The sequence below is a fragment of the Caloenas nicobarica genome, chromosome 2, assembly GCF_036013445.1.
Source record: "Caloenas nicobarica isolate bCalNic1 chromosome 2, bCalNic1.hap1, whole genome shotgun sequence".
Lineage (NCBI taxonomy): Eukaryota > Metazoa > Chordata > Aves > Columbiformes > Columbidae > Caloenas > Caloenas nicobarica.
The window spans coordinates 3,464,746-3,484,457 of NC_088246.1; the positions used below are offsets into that span (position 1 = coordinate 3,464,746).

The following is a 19,712-nucleotide window of genomic DNA, read 5'->3' on the forward strand; positions in this document are numbered from 1 at the left end:
TACATTATGCATCTCTAAGAAGGTAACATATTAGTTCATGCCCATGTAACTACATTTCTACGCATGTAGTTCTTAGTGTCTTGCGATCATTCTTTCAAATAACACAGTACTTTCAAGAAAGAACATAATGAAATGGTTAATCCAGGAAAATAGGAAGCATCACTTGAAAGTAGGTGTCAAACTCTGTTCACCTTTCCCTAAAGAACCAGAAGCAACCATAGCGGAGATGCTGAAGGACGTCACTTCGTATGAAGGAGAAGACGCAGTATTTGAATGCAGATTGTCCCGGGAAACAACTCAGGATGCCCAGTGGTTCCTGGGGGATGTTCCTCTGCAATCCAACGAAATGAATGAGATCAGAGTCCAAGGGACGCGTCACACTTTGATCCTGAGGAAGGTGACGCTGGAAGACTGTGGGCCCATCAGCTTCAAGGTCGGGCAGCATACCTCAGCAGCACAGCTGATGGTCCAAGGTGAGCAACCTCCTGGGAAGAAGGATTGAGGAGGTACTGGTGAGCACTGTCAACATTGCTTTAGCTTCTGGAAAGGTCTGTTTGAGAGGTCCTTGGAAATTTTGGGGGATTCTGCTAACCTAATTAAGGCATCTAAGAGTTAGATACATTGAAAGGGTTGTCAGGCATTGGAACAGGTTGTCCAGGGAAATGGTGGAGTCACCATCTTGGAGGTGTTTAAGAGACGTGGAGATGAGGTTCTTAGGGACATGCTTTAGTGACAGTCTTGGGTTAACTGCTCGACTTGATCCTAAAGGTCTGTTCCAGCCAAAACAATTCTATGATCCTGTGATCTGAGGTAGTCATTTCAGTCCTTTTCATAGCCCATGGAGTGAAGCAGGCATCCTTTGAAGACCATCCAACTTATCCTGAAACAAGTAGATAAGATATGTCAGAATCAATGCTAAAGAATGTAAAGAATATGACCTGAATTGTCTACTACTTGCCATGTTTTTAGATCGTATTTACTCAAAAAAATGTCCTAAAACTCTGAAAAAAGTTTCCGTTAATTCATCTAGAATTATTTTGGAAGATAGGCCATGTCAATACCTTATCTTGTTTGTTCCTCTTTGATCTGGTTCACAGTGTAGCCATAGGCGCCCAGTTCTGATCTGGCGGCAATGCTGGATTAGGTGGTTGCAGCAGTCTTGGTTCCCTCTTCCCCACAGTTGCTCCGGTCACCTTTGTAAAGGCACTCCACAGCTTGGAGCTACAGGAGGGTGGCACGGCTCACTTGTCCTGTGAGGTGTCCAGGCCTGATGTCTCAGTGGAGTGGAAGAAAGGCACCTCCGTGATCCGCTCCAACCAGAAGTTCAGCATCAAGCAGGAGGGGAAGGTCCACACACTGGTCATTCAGGATTTGAACCAGGCAGACTCTGGGGAGTATAGCTGCCACAGCGCTGATGGGAAGACCACTGCCAAACTCGAGGTTAAAGGTATGATTTCCTCTTTGCTCAGCAGAGGTGAGAGGTGGACATGTCAATTTTTGGAGCTCTCCAGTGCAAGACAGATGTTGAGGCAGTGGAGCAAGTGAAGCAGAGGGCACCGAATTTGTGAGAGGGCTGGAGCACATGGAGAGAGGAAATAGCCTCAAGTTGCATCAGGGGAGGTTTATATTGTATATTAGGAAGAATTTCTTCACCAAAAGGATTGTCAGGCATTGGAACAGGCTGCCCAAAGCAGTGGTGGAGTCACCATCCCTGCAGGGTTTGAACAGACATGGAGATGAGGTTCTCAGGGACATGGGTTAGTGCAGGGTTGAGTTATGGTTGGACTCAATGATCCTGAGGGTCTCTCACAACCAAAATGATTCTATGTTTCTATGATTCTAACTGAAATTTTTCCTGCAGGCTAATTCCTCTGTCTGGCTTAGACTTAGGCATTCCTGCCATGGCAGAACTCCTTAGGCAAATGCAACCAGAATCGCGCATGAACTTCATGAATAGCATTCAGTACCTTAAAAATAAAATATTTCTCCATTTTCTGTTTTTTACTAACTTGTTTGTTTTTTTTTTTTTTTCTCTTTGCACCATTCCCCCTTTCAAGCCCTGCCCGTGCTTTTCAAACACTGGCTGAAAAACGAGGAGGTGGAGGAAGGGTGCACGGCCGTGCTGCGCTGCGAGCTGACCAAACCCAACGTGCCCGTGGAGTGGAGGAAAGGAGACATGGTGCTGCAGCCAAGTGACAAGTACGAGATGCGGCAAGAGGGGACACGTGTAGAGCTCTTCGTCTATGATGCCGATGCTCAGGATGTTGGTGATTACACGTGCGACTCGGGGGATCAGCAAACCACTGCATCGTTGCAAGTCAAAGGTAGGAGAAGCTTTGCTTGAAGGCAGAGAAGTTATGTTGTCCTCTATAAGGGTGTCCTCCAGAGGGGTGACATGGAAGTTTTATCACTGAATTATCATTAACACTCCATATCTGTGATTTACAACTGTGGGAAAGCGTTTGATCCACAATCTGTTCTTCAAATAATAATAATAATAATAATAAACTGCCTCTAAACCCAAATTTTATTACTGCAGCTGCAATATTGGTCTCACTGTGAGAGCTGAAAGCAAAACTGCAGCTGCTACTAATGAAGGGTGTGTACAAGAGCAGTTAGAAAACTTGCCTACTACCTGAGAATAAGAGACTGGAGTATTTCTCCATACCTAGAACAGGCCCATTTTAAATTGAGCCATTATACCTATTTGTGCTTGAGCTGCCCAAGAATTGTGGCTCTTTGCCTTTTTCTAATGGCTATGGTTTGGGATTTTAGAGTTTTATTCATTTTATACTGAGTGCTGTGTCTTTTGACTTGAGCAACAAGATCGTGCTTTTAGATCCTGAGTTTAGCCCCCAAACCCAGTGTTCAGCTCAGAGTGTGTGGTTTCAGCGATTAAATGTCCGAATGATGTGATTGGTCCTGTTGTGCCCCTAACTGCTTACACTGAAAATTGTGTGTATGCCCATATGAAGCCCCTTAGAGGTCGTGTGACCTGTGGCAGTCCTTTATGGAGCAGCAGTGGTCACTCTCACGGTATCAGCAGCTGATCACCATGAGTGGCAATGGCACAACTAAAAGTCCTGCTCTGAGCTTGGCAATAGAATAATAGGATAGTTTGGGTTGGAAGGGACCTTCAAAGCTCCCCCAGTGCCCCCCCTGCCATGAGCAGGGACATCTGCACCAGCTCAGGTTGCTCAGAGCCCCGTCCAGCCTGGCCTGGGATGTCTCCAGGGATGGTTCATCCACCATCTCGCTGGGCAACCTGGGCCAGGCTCTCACCACCCTCAGTGTAAACAATTTCTTCCTCTTGTCTAGCTTGTATCTTCTCTCCCTTCCTTTAAAACTTATCACGTCCAGTCTTTCATCCACCAGTACTCCAAACATTGCCAGCAAGCAAGTTGTGGTTCAGAAAGTGAGGAACTGCCAAGCCAGAGGAGTTTCAGGCAAGTTTCTCACCTCTGATCACTGTCACTGATGCAGTTGCTTCTCCACCGCAGTGCTGCCTGTGCTGTTTAACAAGGAGCTGAAAAATGTAGAGTCTGAAGAAGGGGGAACTGCTGTCTTGCACTGTGAGATCTCCAAGCCAGACGCCCCTGTTGAGTGGAGAAAAGGAGGGGTGGTCATCCAGCCCAGTGCCAAGTACGAGATGAAGCAGAAAGGCAGCGTTGCTGAGCTGATCATCCATGGTGTAGAGCCTGATGACTGTGGGGATTATACCTGTAGCACTGGATACGAGATCACCACAGGTTCTGTGTATGTGCAAGGTAAGGTGAGACGTGCTGGAAACGCTCTGGTTTTGCTGCCCAGATTTCTTATCACAGATGCAAACAGTTAAAAGTCCATTCATTTATTTCCTGGTTTCAGTGAAGATATAAACACATCCAGGCTGACGTTGGACCATTTTTTATAAGTTAAGCAAGTTCAATGTACTGACCATAATGTGTACCGTAGCAGATGATGGTACTACTGAAAAACTATTTGCTTGGAGAAGTGGTCTTAAAAATACTGGATTTCTTGTTACTACTGATTAGTGCTTCTATCATTGTTGATATTCTTATTACTCTTTTAAAGCGCTGTAAGTAAACACTTAAATCTTAAGCTAACTGTCCGCCTCCCACCTCATACCATGTCAATGCGTATGGTTGCAACACACAGGAGAGCCGGTCATGACCTGGTCATGGAGTAGAGTTTCTACCCAATGAAACCGTGTTTGCAGACACGCACACTGTGCTTGCAAGCGGGTGAAAGATGGATGGTGGTGTCTTAATCCCTTAAGGAACATTTTAGCTCTTTTTACCTGGAACAGCATGACAAGTTTGACTCTTCTGGACATCTTGCAGTGTTGCTTGGCCATGTTCTGCAGGAAGCGACATGTCTATGTTCATGCTTTTGTTTTCCTTTGGCACCTTCTCTCGCTCTGTTATACAGAAGAAGCAGCAGTCATAGTTTCTGGTTTAAAGGACACGGACGTCTTCGTGGGTGAGTCGGCCACGTTCACCTGCGAGCTCTCGCACCCGGGCGTGAAGAACGTGCAGTGGTGGCTCGATGGATCTCCCCTTCACAACAACTTTGTGACTGAAATCTCTGAGCAGGATGGGATGGTCCACACTTTAACCCTAAATGACGTGGCGTGCCATGACTCCGGCACTGTCACCTTCAGAGCTGGGTCCCTTATATCTTCAGCTAAATTATTAGTCAAAGGTATTTCATTTTTAGAAAGAAGCACATGGCCACCTTTGGACTTACTCAGTGCACTAGTGCTTCTGCCTTCCAGGCTACCCTTACTAAATCCCTTCACAGTTCTTCTGCAACCCTGCACTTCTGCAAGTCACCCATACTCATGCCAGAAGTCTTATAGGTGCAACCACATGGATTTTTTCAGTGGTTATTTCAGGTGAGGAAGGGTTGCAGGGTCAGGGCTGCTGTTTTCTTCTGACACCTAAGCAGAGCTAAACTTAAACCACCATGCTAGCACCTGATTTTCTCTGTCCCCCCTTCAACAGTTTTTATAATGCTGCAAAATATTATGTAGATGGAGGTTCACAGAATTACCACTGCACTGCAAGGCTGCTGGTGCTGAGCTCAGTTTGTTCCCAGGACAAGACTTGGGGCTGTTATACTGATGGCTCCAGAGCTTGTCCTGGAAACCAAAGGGTATATGACATTGCAGTAACACAGTAGCAAAATAATCCTTGTTTTTAGACTGCCAGAAAATGGTCATCACTGCACTAGCAATGCTTTCTGGTCTGTTGAAGAAATATTTTTCTCATTTGGTAAGGGTAGCCACAAGCTGCAAATAACACTGAGCTCCAGACTTGATAAAGCAAGCTCCTTCACATCCAGTCCTTTTATAGCCATTGGGAAAAGTTGTTATTTTTCAGACAAAAGTAACATTCCTTACTTGGAAAAAGGATTTGTATATATGGAGATATAAAGGGTTAAGAGCACTTCATTAAAATCTACCCCCATGCTATAACTGTCTGCCATAACTGCAATGATCCACAATATGGAATTGTAGTCAGTGGCTGATGTGTCCCTTGTACATTAAGAAAATTTAACTTTCTGCGAAGATAAAATGCCAAATCACTTCTTCCTAATACCAGAATGATGTGGCTCCAGAACTTGTCCTGTGGCAAACACATAGTGTGCAAAAACCACAAATCCTTATTTAAAAATTCCCGGGTTACACTGTGCTCAGTAACACTTGACTTAATAGCAAAGTAAAACACTAGTAAAATTCTAACTGTGCTTGTATTAACAGCCAATTTCATGTACTTTATTTTGTCCAGGAATCTAAAAATAGATCTGTCTTCAAACTACACATATTTCAGTCTACCTAGCTATCCATGGCTTGTTCTTCATCAAGGAACAAGTGGACTTTTTCTCTGTTCATGTGCCACGTTCTCCTGGTGTAAGGCACAATTGTAACTGGATATATTCTGTAATAAGTGAGATCTCACGATAGCTTTTCTTGTTGTGCCTTCACAATATCATTGCCCTACAACTGCATTCATTTGGTGGCCCAGCAAGATGGCATCTTCACATATGGGCAGGGGAGAAATGGAACAGGTTGAAGGAGCTGCTGCCTTCTTCTGACCACCTTGGGCAGGGTGAGAATTACAGGCCTCAATGTACATGTTGGCTCCCAGATCCCAGAGCGCTTTCTGCCATTAAGCCTGGTTGAATTGGGCCACCAAGATCTTAGGCTAGCAGTGACAAAGAGTAATGGGGCAGTGGAACAAGGACACCTTCCTTCTCCAAGACCACAAATGACGTTTGCTGTGAGGAGCACATGTCCGCATCTTATGAAAGGGAACTCCCCATCTGCAGAGATATCTTCTTCATTCTTCAGTCCTGATGTAACCAAAACATCTCCATGATCTGCCATTGATGCCTCCTCTCCACAAACACACATGCAGACACACGGAGTGGTAGAGGGAGCCTTAGAGAGCAGGATCAAGCCTTGCAACAGCTTTCTAAAAGACATTTACAAAACTATCTTTGCTTCCCAAGGTCTGCCAGCAGCATCCCAAATCCTCAACCTGATGCACCAAGCTTCAAGAGAAGTATTCCAGGCAGAGGTCTAGCATAGTTTATTCTAGCTGGTTTGTGATCAGAACTATTTGAAATATAAGATCATACATCAGCTTTCCCTGACCATAATCTTTTTATGTCCCATTGTAGACCTATCAATTTTGGGGGGCAGTTGACATAGTTCTGCTGAGAAGGATGTTGCAGAGAGACTTCCATTTTCAGACTTCATTGAGAATTTTCTTTTTAGCATATATATTGCAGTTGTATGCAGGTGGTCCAATTTGACCTCTCAGGAGGGACTCCTCGTCTGCTTTGGAAGCTCACAATATTTTGGGGTTACGTAGATCTACTGCATTCTACAGCTGCCTCCCTAGAAACAGAACTAGTGTTTTAAGAGAGACTGGATGCTTAAAAGCAGCCTCATGGATCTCACCTTCTTCAGAGGAGCTGCATATCCAGCTGCTCCCAGTCTGAGATTGCAATGGTTCATGGATGAGAGCTCAGGAGGTTCACACAGCTGCATCTCTGGATCAGCTACTGTAAAGGAAATCATCATTTTTCCCCAAACTTTGATGCAGTGGAACATATGCTTAATCAAAACAGCAAGTACTTGTCTCCTCTGAAGTGCCCTTTTTTGTTATAGTTTTCCTGGAGCTTTGCTCTTCATGCTGCCAATGACTCCTGACATGCAGCCACCACCACCACAGGACAGGGATGACTACTGGCATTTGAGCATTGCATTTCTTTCCAACGAGCGGTTGCAGTTTACTCATACAAGGAACCTCCAGTAGAGTTTGTGGCGTCTTCCTATTGCTACGTGAGGCTGAGTGTTACAGGGAACCACTGCTGGTAACCCATCCATTGCACTTCTCCATCTCAGACTTGCACTCTCACCACATTCTGAGAAGCAGAAGTGTTTTGCATCCAGTGCTTCCTAGTCTAGAGTGTGTCAGCGATGCTGGGAGGAAAAATAAGCCTGGAGAGAATCCCAGCAGCTGTTCTGCACAGGAGTTCACATTCAAGACTCTTAAAGCACAGACCTTAATTGTTGGTGGCCCATTTTCCAGTGTGATAGCTCTATTCTAATGTACCAGTTCTGCTTCAGTCCTGCTTGATGCTGACACAAGCACAGACTAAACCGCTAATCCCCAGTGTGCCCAGTCAGCTCCTGCTTGCACTGTCACTCTGCTTGCTTCCCACAGGCTCTGTGCTTGTCAAAAAATCTCTAAATTGTCATTTCCACGAGGATCCACTAATGCATGTCCTTCCTGACGTGTTGGTTAACAGATCCAACCATTGAAGTGGTCAGTCCCATGCAGGATATAACTGTTGATGAAGATGGCACAGCAGAGTTCATATGCCAATATTCTAGGCCAGTACACGCCATATGGAAGAAAAATGATCAGGAAATACATGCTGATGGGCAGCGAGTGATTATCGATCAGGACTGGAATGTAAGCATGCTAAAAATTAAACCTACGGTACCAGAAGACACTGGCATCTATTCTTGTGAAGCTGAAGGCATTAAAGTGATGGCTACACTTGATGTTCAAGGTGAGGTCTTCCAGCCAAAGAGGAAGACTATCATGGGTCCCAAACAAAAGAGGTGGAAAAATGATGGCAGCACCTCACAATAAGTGACTCATTAGATACCTGCTCTTTGGTGTTCACTCCAGAACTGATAACAATGATAAAAGTAGTTGGGAGTTGATGGGAACTGAATATGAAACTGCAGCATTTCACTGGAGCTTAGTTCTTATTAACGCTCACTTATTAAGTGGTGTCACACATTATTCCTCTTCTACAATGAACGGCAACATCAGTGCAATGGGATGTGTCCTACTGAATTATTGTAAAACCACAGATGTAACGTTGATCCAAAGGAATAATAAGAATATTTTTGCTGTTACAGAATGCTTTTTACGGACAGCGTGCCTTAAAACCAATAACTAATGGATAGTGTGGAATTTCATTTTCTTTTCAGCCAAGCTACATTAGCTTGGTGTTTGACTTATTTCCAATACTGATCACTCAGGAAATACCTTCTCACTTGGCATCAGCGTTTGTGAGGGCCCTGAGAAACAGTAAATAAAAACATTAACAATAAGTTTAGGATTTTATTTTGATGTTTCTCATTTTTTCCTGCTGTGTATGGAATTATTTGGTTTGGTCACCAGGCAAATTAGTGTGATCAGCAAGAGCAATGTTTCTGATTTGATTTCTGAACATTTTTGTTTTCTTGGGTCAATATGCTTTCTTGCTTAACCAGAGTTGTGATTACAGGAGAGCAAGGTATTATTTATTATAATATTTTCTATATCCATAGGCACTTTCCATTTTAGGGATTTAAAAATATGTTCATGAACATTATCTAAAAGCATCCCAGAGGAGTCAGGATTTGCAATTGTCTGCCTTCCATAGTTAAGGAAACCAGTGCTCCAAAAGTACACAAATAAATAGCTTTGATTTGTTCTAACAAATGTATACATTCTCCAATAATTTACCAACCCCTTATTGTTCTCTATAAGTATGAATATTATAAAAGACAGAAATTTTGTAGTAACTCATGCAAGTAACTCATGAACTTTTATTTTTTTGCTATCAAATAAATTTTTCAGGTGGTGTTTTGTTTGGGTTTTTTTTGTTTTGTTTTGTTTTGTTTTTTGTTGTTGTTTTTTCTTAGAGCAGTTCCAGATAATGGTTATAGAGATCTAAACAGGAATGTCTCAGGACGTTGGTTTATATTATAGGTCGTGCTGAACACTGTGTGGTATTTGCGTAAACTGTATTTACCCAACCATGTATTCCCAGCCTTGTGCATGTAATTTGTCCCTGTAGCTAGTCTAATGCAAATTGTATTCACATGCACCAGCTCACATTTAATTTTGCATCAGACTGATTGCTGATGTACAAATGCCAACTGATGCACGACTCTGTGAGCAAATGGAGCGTATACATATGTGCATGTTTCTGACCATGCAGTTCACCTTGCACGCGTGAGAAAATAAATCTAATACATTACCACAGAGATTTTGTAACACTTCAGAAATTTACTAGTCAAAATACAGTTAATATTGATTTTAACTTTTTTTGTGTTTCCTAGAGGCAGGCTTGTTAATTCAGATGACAGTTGCTACAGCTTTGCCATCTCTAATATTCTCTAATATTTTCTTTACTTGAAAGGTAGTAAGATTTTATCATGAGCTGTCATTGGATTCACATCTCCTCAGTTACGATGTTAATTGCACTGCTTGGGAGATCTGTGGGAAATGTTTCCTCCCATGGGACAGAAGAAATTTGATTACACTTTATCTTTCTGAGCTTTCCCTTCCTATTGACTATTGCCCTGCTTCAGATAAACACCAACATTTTTTTCTTTATTTGTGAAAACAGAAGTCAGGTTTCTGAAGAAATTCTAGATGGAATGCTATAGGTCATAGAGGTTTATCATTATTTTTAGACTATCTTACTACTTAAAATGTTTTTAAAATATATTATTGTGTTAGAGCATGGTTGAAATCAACAGCTAAACCTTCAAGGCCGGGCTGGACGGGGTTCTGAGCAACCTGAGCTGGTGAAGATGTCCCTGCTCATGGCAGGGGTGGCACTGGATGAGCTTGGAAGGTCCCTTCCAACCCAAACTAGTCTATGATTAATTGATTGATTCTACAAGCACAGTTTATTACATCCACATCCTTTCCATCAGCTTTCCAGCAGTAGGAACCATCCAGTGCTCCAAGACTTGTTAATATTCAGATATGCATGGCCAAACAATTAATACCGTTCATTGTCCTTCTTTGCCAGCCAAGAACAGCATCATCCAGGGCCTGGAGAACGTGGAAGCCGTGGAAGGAGGGGAAGCCCTGTTTGAATGCTACCTTTCCAAGCCTGAGTGCTACAATTACAACTGGCTGATTGACGATGAACCTGCCAAAACTACAGAAAACACTGAGATGGTTTACTTTGAAAACGGACGCAGGCATCTGCTGCTGCTGAAGAACCTGACTCCCCGGAACAGCTGCAGGGTGACTTTTATGTGCAGCGATGCGGTGACCTCAGCCTTCCTGACGGTGAAAGGTAACTGAAGCACTCATGCCATGCATGGGAAGTTTTAAATTTCTTGTTGGAAAAGGCAAAGGAACCAGGAAAATATGATGAGTAGCAGAGAGGAAAAGTTGCATTTGTTGCTTCTTACCTGAATCTTTCACACAGTAGACAGATGATGTTATACGATTTCCTTTTTCTCTTTTTCCATATGCCATGACATAGATACAAGCAGTACCAATTGGCAAGGAGTCAGCAGCAAATGACTGTCTTACAGCTGTCATTATTCTGATGAGTTGGATTGTGTTTATAGGTCCTCCAAGGCTTTAGAGATGGGAGTTATATCAGCAACAATATTATCTCTGCATCCTTGTAGTTTATCCTGTTACTGGAGATCCCTGTGGTGATCAGAACCACATTCAGAGTATAAGAACATCCATCCTCAGTCATGGCACAGTATCTCAGTTGACATTACTAAGTTGATTTTCGCTCCTGAAAGTTTTGGAAAGTTTCAGTCCTCAATGATACTTTCTGTTCTAGTGATATACATAACCTCTCTTTTAATTACCTCCTTGGTCTTGATCTCACTGTCCAGAGATTAAGCATAAATATTCACAAATTTTCTTGCTTGTATTTGTTTCTGTAACCAAGGGCTTGATTTCCCGATTTTATCTACAGGATGGCGTCTACAGATCTTGCAGCCTCTCACAGATGTGGAAGTCTCTCCGGGGGAGAAAGTCACATTTAGCTGTGTTCTAAGTGAAGCTGTGCCAGCTACTGAAGTTGCCTGGTATAGTAATGACACGGAGATCCAGTCGGATGAGGACTGGGAGGTACAGGCAGATGGAAACAAATACAAACTTATTCTGAAAAAAGCCCAACCACATCATTCTGGGGAGGTGACCTTTGCTTCCAGGGAAGCAATTTCATCAGCCAAGCTATCTGTGATAGGTGAGTGTCTGTCATTCTAGCCCCATTGGCACTTAAAATCTCAGACTTTGGTGTTGAGCTACAACATTGAATTTTATGATCTTCGTACTGATTCTTTCCTTGCATGTCCCAAACTAGTGTTCTTAGCCTGAGAAGATGCTACTGGGCAACCTCTTCTTTGACCAGAAATAGTCCACCTCATCAGAAGGAATTTATACAGGCTAGCCATGGTAGAGATGTTCACCAGATTTCTTTAGCTGCAGTCTTTTGTAAAAGGCAACATAAAGTCTAGTGGAAATCAATTTACTCAGTGTTCAACATCACCCAGAGCAAACATGGATATGGGAATGAGCTGAACTAGAGTGCACATGGAAAAATTATCTGGGGCATCAAAACCCTTTGAAATCTGCTAAGCTACTCAAGTGCAGAGCAATCAGTTTTCTGTATTAATGAGTTACATGGATGGTATGTACAATGGATACAATCTTCACATGGATGAGATCCATGAAACACACACCTTGTACTTCAGAGATGCAAGAGTTAATAGCTTTTGAAGTATGTAATGAGTAGAAAATATGATAGTTCCTTAATCCCCTCATGGTGCAGATTAGACCAAAGATGTGTCAATGTCCATTCCAGCACCCAAGGTCTGGCTCCTTCCCACAGTGAGATAGGTGGGTCACCCAGCAATGGTCAGACGAGCACAACCCCAGTGATGGTTATGACATGATTGCAATTTAGCTGTGCACTGTAGTGGAGATGTTCAAGAGCTACTGACTGACCATCTATTCATTAAATTATTAAGGATAGCCTGTCTGTCTAATCATTTCTGAGACTTGAGAGGTCTCTGATATATTCCAACCACTTCCACAAAAGAAAAAAAAAAAAAAAAAAGGTTGTTGGGCAGATTTAAAACAACATTATTTTATTTTGGGCACCTACATTTTATGATCCTCATGATCTCCTCCTGTTGACAGGTTTTCTGTATGAGTTGTATTTGAAAATAGAGAAAAGAGGATTCCATGTTATGTTTGTGGTATCCAGAATTAAAGAACTGGCTGTTGACGTTATTTGCCTTTAATGTGTTGAATTGGCACACCATGGCAGGTCATCTACTCAGTAAATTCCTTGAGCTTGAAGACTTAAAATCATTATTTCTATCTTCTAAGCCAAACAGTAAACTGTAAATTAAGTGAGGAACTTTTTCCAGTGTACTGAGTATGATCATCAGCAGCCAATCTGGTAGGACACCAGACCATTCCCATTATGTACTTACTTATTTATTATTGCCTGATGCTGTGACATATATATCGACTACACAGAAACCAAGTGACTATCTATTAAATTGCTAGAGTTAATCTGTAGTCCAACAATAACTTGGTTTCCATTAAGGCCAGATCTGAAATAAATATGATCAAGGCCCAAACGTACTTGAAGTTTTCAGCTAAGTTCCTTCATAATACAGGCAGGATAGGGTCCTTTTTACTTTGAGCTGTGTGGGACAAAGCAGCAGGTAAAAATCTCAATAATATATGACATTAAGTATGTGAGATTACAGTTAGAAAGCAAATGTTTTTCATTAGCAGTGTAGATCAGGGCAGCCAAAGGAAAACTCAATTGTGCACAGGTATGTCTCATGGCCATGGGCATGTCCCCACTCAACTTTACAATCAAATACTGAATCTGTTGTGCTTCCTTCTCATTGCCTGTAGAAGGCTCTTGGTTGTTTTACTATAAAGCATTATTGCTCGTGTCATACGTCATGGGACCTCTGTTGTGCCTTCAGCCCACCCCGATCCGCCTGAAGAACCTGAAGTTTTACGTAAGAACAGCCACTCTGTAACTCTGTCTTGGTACAAGCCATCAGGCGACGGTGGTTGTGACATCCTAGGCTACAACGTGGAGAAGAAAATCCCAGGTGTCGGCTGGCAGTCATGCAGCAACGACATTATTCAGAACACGGAGTTCATGGTGGACGATCTCACCCCAGGTGAACCCTACAGATTCCGTGTCTCAGCCATCAACAAAGTTGGGGCCAGCGAGCCAGTGCACTTCCCTCAGATGGTGCAGTTAGGTGAGAATGGAGAGATGCCACCATGGACGACTGCAAGCTGCTGTAGACCTTGTGTTCCGCATGGCATGTCTGCTTCACATGTTCCAGGCATCTCCTGGAAGAGTTCCCTCAGAAACTTTTTTCCATGCTTTGCTGCCACCACAATAGAGGAGAAAGAGCTTGGAAAAGTTGTTCTGGGCTGCTGTGAACAAAACCTGCTGAGTTGTTAGTACTCAACACTTATTTTCTCCAAACTGCATCAAGCTGTCTTGCAGCCTGCACTGCATCCATGTGTTGTCTGGTCACCATGAGTTTCTTTTTCTGATGGAGTTAGGATGGAATGAGTCAAAAAAGAGCATGTTGGAATGCATTTGGGGTAACCAAGACCCTAGTACCAATGCAGTGGGTGGGCAGCGTTGTCTTCTTCACCCCTCTTTCTCTTTCATTATATTATTTGTACATCTTTTTCAATAACACCCACAAAGAAATGCTCTGAGACACAGTTCCTTTGCTGTCTGTTGATGAAACTTTGGAAACTACAGTTGGATGAAGAGCCATTCCCCCAATCTTTCTTTTCTTGAAACTCTTTTTGTGATAGCTGAGTGCCCAACAAATTCCTTGAAGTAAGAATAATAATAATAATAATAAAAAAGTCTCTGTGATTTAAGGCTCAAACATGCAATGATGTTTTTTTCAACATAATGAAGAAGATATAGAGAATTTTTATTTTTAAATTCTTCATGCTTTTTGAGAATTTTTACTCTTCCTAAGCTAGCATAAATATATATATATATATTATTTTTCTTTTACTTTCAATACTGGGATGAATGCCACTTTCAATAATCTCTTTTTAAAAATTCTTTCAATTGTTTCTTTCTTGTCTCATCTCAGAACTGCTTCACTTCTAAACATTAAGATCTTCTAGAACCTGTAGGACTGCTTGAATACTGGTCATGGGTAAATTTAGATCAGCAAATAAACTCAGGAATGTGAAAAATGCAGCCACTTATGCATGTATATATTTATATGGAGCTGGTTTAGCTGCTGGAAAAGCTTGTTATTTTGATATTATCTTTGGAAGTGCGAACTTTGGATGCTGCCAATAATATTTTTTTCCTTTGCTTGTTTTCAACAGCTAAAGAATCTATAAACGAAGGATGGGATGCTTGAACATTTTATAGAGTGATCTTGAGTGTCTTCAAGCCAGGTTATGATCTGGTTTTTGTTTTAATTCACTTTTTTTGTAATTACAGAGCCTCCAGTTACAGTCACCCAACCTTTGGTGGGAGGATCAGTCTCGGAAGGGGAGGTGGCTCGCTTGGAGTGCCAATTATCATGTGAGACTGAAGAGAAAGTGAAATGGTTCAAAGGAAAAGAACAAATACAAGCTGGAGGGAGATACGAGATCCTCTCTGATGGAAAGAAGCAGATACTCATTATTCGTGCATTTAAACCTGAAGATCAGGGCACATATACCTGCATGGTTTCTCCAGAAGTCAAATCCGTTGCCAGCTTGTGCCTTGAAGGTACAGAGAGTGCATTCCTGTGATGTTAAATCAGTTCTGTTTATGGACATCCAGGGGCATCTTCACAGCTTGGATTGGAATTAATTTTCTTTTACAAGCTGTATCTAAAATCCACCAAGATTTGTTACCTTCTTGTTTGGTGTTGCCCAGGATGCTTCTGAACCTCTAACAACTTTGAGCTGCTCAAATAAGATTTTCATGAGTCTAATATTTAAGGTGGGATGCAGTTGCACCTACATGGGTTTCTGGTGCCTTTTGAGATGTCTTAGGGTATCCTCCCTGGCCTTCAGCTACCACTTCAGAAAGTGAGGGGTCTTCTGTATGTTCTGCATGGTATCTGCCAGCCCCCTGTCCTGGACATCCCAAATGGCTTTGGGTCATAGCACTTAAGAAGCTGAATTGTGACCTATAGGTGGGATTCAGCATCTAGTGCCATTGAGACACTTCATGGTATCACCCCTGGCCTCCATCTCCTTCTTCAGAGGGACCTCAAGCACTCATAGGTCCCGTGTTGTGTCTGAGAGCCACATGTCATTGTCCCAGACAGCATGGAGCATCTCAAATGGCACTGGGCACTATGCAGATGCAAGTCAATGTGTCCCAGAGGGTGAACGACAACTTTCGGACTTAGACACATCTAAACAGGCAGGTGCCTCCATGTGAGGTGGGAGTCTCAGCTCCCACTATATCCAGTGAAGATCTACTCCAGAAAGTCATTGAAGCCCTGTCTAGCTGTAAAACAGGATGAGCTTCAACAGCCTTCCAGGCTCCACTGGCAGTCTTAATGAGATACTCACCAACTGCAAAATTTAAGTAGAGCAGAAATTTATTTATTAGGCTTAAAAATGTTATTTACCATGTTTTAAGTGCATGCACAGAATTATAGGATAGTTGAGGTTGGAAAGGACTTCTGGAGATAGTGTAGTCCACCCCCCGACTCAAAGCAAGGTCACCTGGAACAAGTTGTCCAGGACCATGTCGATTTATATTAAATTTACATTTTGTTCTCAACAGAATGCTTAGTTAAATGCTACTGATGGTATCCTGCCCAGGCTTTGGAGTAACATTTCCATGTGTTTTCTCAAAGCTTCCTCAGACTTTGTCTTTTAACACCTTATCTATTTAATTCTCCTCAGTTCCCACAGTGACAATGCTAAAAGAGATTGCCAGAGAAGCATCCCCTGCAAGCCAACCAGAAGAGCTGGTGGATGGCCATGCCCAGCCCAGCTTGCCCCCTGAGGCTGCTCAGGAGGGAGATCTTCACCTCCTGTGGGAAGCTCTGGCCAAGAAACGCCGGATGAGCCGGGAGCCCACCTTGGATTCCATCAGTGAGGTGCCTGAAGAGGACGAGAAGCTTCAGAAGTTGAGGAAGGAGGAAGCGGAAATGTCTCACTATTACTCAGAGGAGTACTCCACTTGCGATGAGCTGGCTCGGACAGGAGAAGCAGATTTGTCTTTCACAAGCTCAGATGATGAGTCTAGAGCTGGGACTCCTTCACTAGTGAACTACCTCAAGAGAGCTGAGAAGAAGAGTGTCAGCGTTACTAGCAAAGTTCAGTCCATCTCCACTGGCAAATTATGGAAACAATGGGAGAAAACCAGTGTGGAGACAGTTATGGCTGCCCCAGCTGCTAAGCCAGATGAACCAGAAATGCCAGATTTAGATGATCCTTCCATGAACAAGGCTGCTGTGAAGATCCAGGCTGCTTTCAAAGGCTACAAAGTGAGGAAAGAGATCAAGCAGCAGGAGTGCCCAGTGTTTACAGAGACCTTCAGAGATTTCTCTGGTGAGCCTGGAAGCACCCTCCACCTTGAGTGTGTGGCCCACAGCAAAACTGACATGAAAGTCCGTTGGCTGAAAGATGGCGAAGAGCTTTCAGATGGTCGTTATTATCACATAGACAATTACAGTGATGGGACCTGCTCTTTGATTATCACTGGCCTGGAGAGGAAAGATGCAGGTAAATACACCTGTGAGGCATCCAATAAATTTGGCAAGGTTTCACACAGCGCTAAGGTGGTTATTGGCACCGAGGAACCTCAAGTTCTTCGTAAGGAGAAGCAGGTTAAACGAAGCACTGACAGTGAGACCGAGAGCTCCTCTGGTAGTGAGCTGGATGATGCTTTCCGTAAAGCAGGAAGGAGACTTCACAGACTCTTCAGGGCCAAGATCTCAACAGACATATCTGATGTGGAGGAAGAGCTGTTTGTCAGTGCAGATGAAGGGGACATAGAGGTGGTTGACCATCAGACGTATCGTGAGGATGACCAGTACATCTACATCAAGTTTGAAATCTTGTCTGAGGCAAGAACTGCCGCCACTCGATTCAGAGAGATGTTTGGTGCTATGGGAATTCCCGTGGAGATTGACATTTTGGAGCAAGGCCCTAAAAAAATTGAGTTGCGTATCGGGAAAGCCACACCACCTACCCATGGGAAGTTTGCACCACCAGTACTGAGACCTCCACCACCGTTGCTGACTTCTGATACAGGTAGGTGAAACAAACTTGTTTATTCTTTGGAAAAGACAGTTGGAGCTGGTCAGAATGTTAATTTTTCACTCATGAATAATTTCTAAAAAACTTTTTTTTTTAATTTAGTGCAAATATTTTCATGGCAACTCTGCACTTCTGGAAAAGAAAAAAGATGAAATTTTTATTATTTTTCATTTTGAGGGAGAGCAGGGAAGTTAGTGATGAAGGCAGAGACAGCAAAGTATTGACTTACCTACAAAGCTGCTTTTCACAGTAGAAATTGCCCCCTATACTACAATAGTATGGCCATAAATATATACTTTATTCAATCAAACAGTTTTCAGAACAGTGCTGAGGGAGAGAAGGTATTTTGCAAGGAGAGGAACAAAGACAATATATTGTTTGCAGCTGTGGTATCGCAATTAATATATATCTGTATAGTGTTTGTCATGGAGTTTCTTCCCGACTGTTGTCCTAGAGAAAAGATATTCTGCAATTAAAAACCTAGAAGCCAGAAGTCTTCAAGTACTGAGCAGCAGTGCTCATAAAATACATCTATTAACACAACCAACTTTTTCCTTTCTTCTCTCCAAACTATCCTGAATTTAGCTCCCATGTTCATCACCGAGCTCCAAAACCAAGAGGTACAAGATGGGTACCCAGTCAGCTTTGACTGCATTGTTGTTGGCAAACCGCTCCCCACGGTTCGCTGGTTCAAGGATGGGAAAGCTCTTGAAGAAAATGATCATTACATGATCAATGAGGACCAGGAAGGGTGCCACCAGCTGATCATCACAGCTGTGGTCCCCACTGACATGGGCGTTTACCGTTGCCTCGCTGAAAACAACATGGGAGTTGCTTCAACCAAGGCTGAGCTTCGAGTGGACTGTGAGTCTCAAAATCACTGCAGAAAAACCAAAGGGAAAGGGTTCTGCTGAGAGGTGGATAAATATTCTTTCAAGAAAAACACCATTTACATTAAAAAAAAAAGTATGCATTGCCCACAAAATGTTTCACTTGCAAACTTATTGGGTTCAGTTGGGTTTTGTCAACACCAAGGCAAGGCTGAGAGCAAAGTTTTTCAAATAAAGAGAGGTGTTTTCCATAATCCAGGGTTATGTGGGAGTAGCAGTGTGAAATTGAACTGCCAGTCACTCAAATGAGTAGGGAAACTATGATTATAGTAAGAAGAATAGTTTCAAAGCTCAGATCATAGACAACACTCCCTTTTCCATTTATCAGTGACCAGCACCGACTATGAGACAGCAGCAGATGCAACAGAGACGTCCTCTTACTACAGTGCCAAAGAATATATTTCAAGGTAAAATATCAAACTCTAGCTCTTTCTAACTTCTGATTTGATAAGATCAATATGTATAATTATATCAAGCCTGTTTTTACTATTTCGGGCAGGGCCAGTTCAATGTTATGAAGGAACAACCAGAGCAGCTGAGATGCAATAACAGCTGGACATTTATCGTGTCCAAAATTGCTCTGGCTGCCTTCAGGCTAGCCTGGATATTTCTTTGTGGTATTACTCTATTACTTTAAATATCATATGGTGCTTTATGTTATGATGACAAAATCCATAGGCTGAATTAAACTAAAATAGGTGATACTAATTCCTAACTCTTTTCTGTCTTGCTGACTTTCTTCTTTCTAATTCTAATTGCTTCTTAGCCGAGAACAAGAGGAATCTGCCACTGAGGAGGAGCAATTGCCCCAGATCTTCGATGAGCTTCATGATATTCATGTAGCACCTGGAGCATCACTGGCTAAATTTCACCTGAAGGTGAAAGGTGAGAGGAGACCACAGCACGGTCAGTTGTTCCAGATTTACTGTCGGGATGAAGTGCTGGACAAGGTTTTCCGACGTGGTCTTTTGCAGCTGTGCCCCCAGTCTGTACATCTGGCACCATGTTTGCACAAAACAGCTAGAAGAATGTGTTGCTGATGAATGCTGACTTTAGCAGCAGACTCGGGCGGATTAAGTGTCTTATTCTTTGACCGTGTCTGCAGGTATAATTACAGGCATATGCTTCTGAAAACTGAGCCTTGTAATTATCTGAGCACATTAGTTGTGGACGACCAACAAGGAATAATTAAAGAAAAAAAAAAAAGGATAGTGAGGGTATCTTTTATTCTCTT

The 19,712-nt window shown here is 42.7% G+C and overlaps 1 protein-coding gene across 14 annotated transcripts in view; it reads left to right on the forward strand.

Annotated features, from left to right (window-relative positions):
- Window positions 1-19,712, forward strand: part of OBSCN (obscurin, cytoskeletal calmodulin and titin-interacting RhoGEF) — a 197,991-nt gene that overhangs the window by 109,481 nt on the left and 68,798 nt on the right. For 12 of the 14 annotated variants that reach the window (XM_065628909.1, XM_065628912.1, XM_065628913.1 and 9 more), the window contains 14 exons: window positions 204-473; window positions 1,181-1,447; window positions 2,058-2,324; window positions 3,501-3,767; window positions 4,432-4,704; window positions 7,825-8,091; window positions 10,342-10,614; window positions 11,260-11,532; window positions 13,298-13,585; window positions 14,818-15,090; window positions 16,227-17,582; window positions 18,174-18,452; window positions 18,807-18,885; window positions 19,245-19,363. In XM_065628909.1, the coding sequence (XP_065484981.1) occupies window positions 204-473; window positions 1,181-1,447; window positions 2,058-2,324; window positions 3,501-3,767; window positions 4,432-4,704; window positions 7,825-8,091; window positions 10,342-10,614; window positions 11,260-11,532; window positions 13,298-13,585; window positions 14,818-15,090; window positions 16,227-17,582; window positions 18,174-18,452; window positions 18,807-18,885; window positions 19,245-19,363 (4,551 nt within the window). The remainder of the gene's footprint in view (window positions 1-203; window positions 474-1,180; window positions 1,448-2,057; window positions 2,325-3,500; window positions 3,768-4,431; window positions 4,705-7,824; window positions 8,092-10,341; window positions 10,615-11,259; window positions 11,533-13,297; window positions 13,586-14,817; window positions 15,091-16,226; window positions 17,583-18,173; window positions 18,453-18,806; window positions 18,886-19,244; window positions 19,364-19,712) is intronic. The other 2 variants (XM_065628914.1, XM_065628916.1) reach the window with 2 other exon arrangements.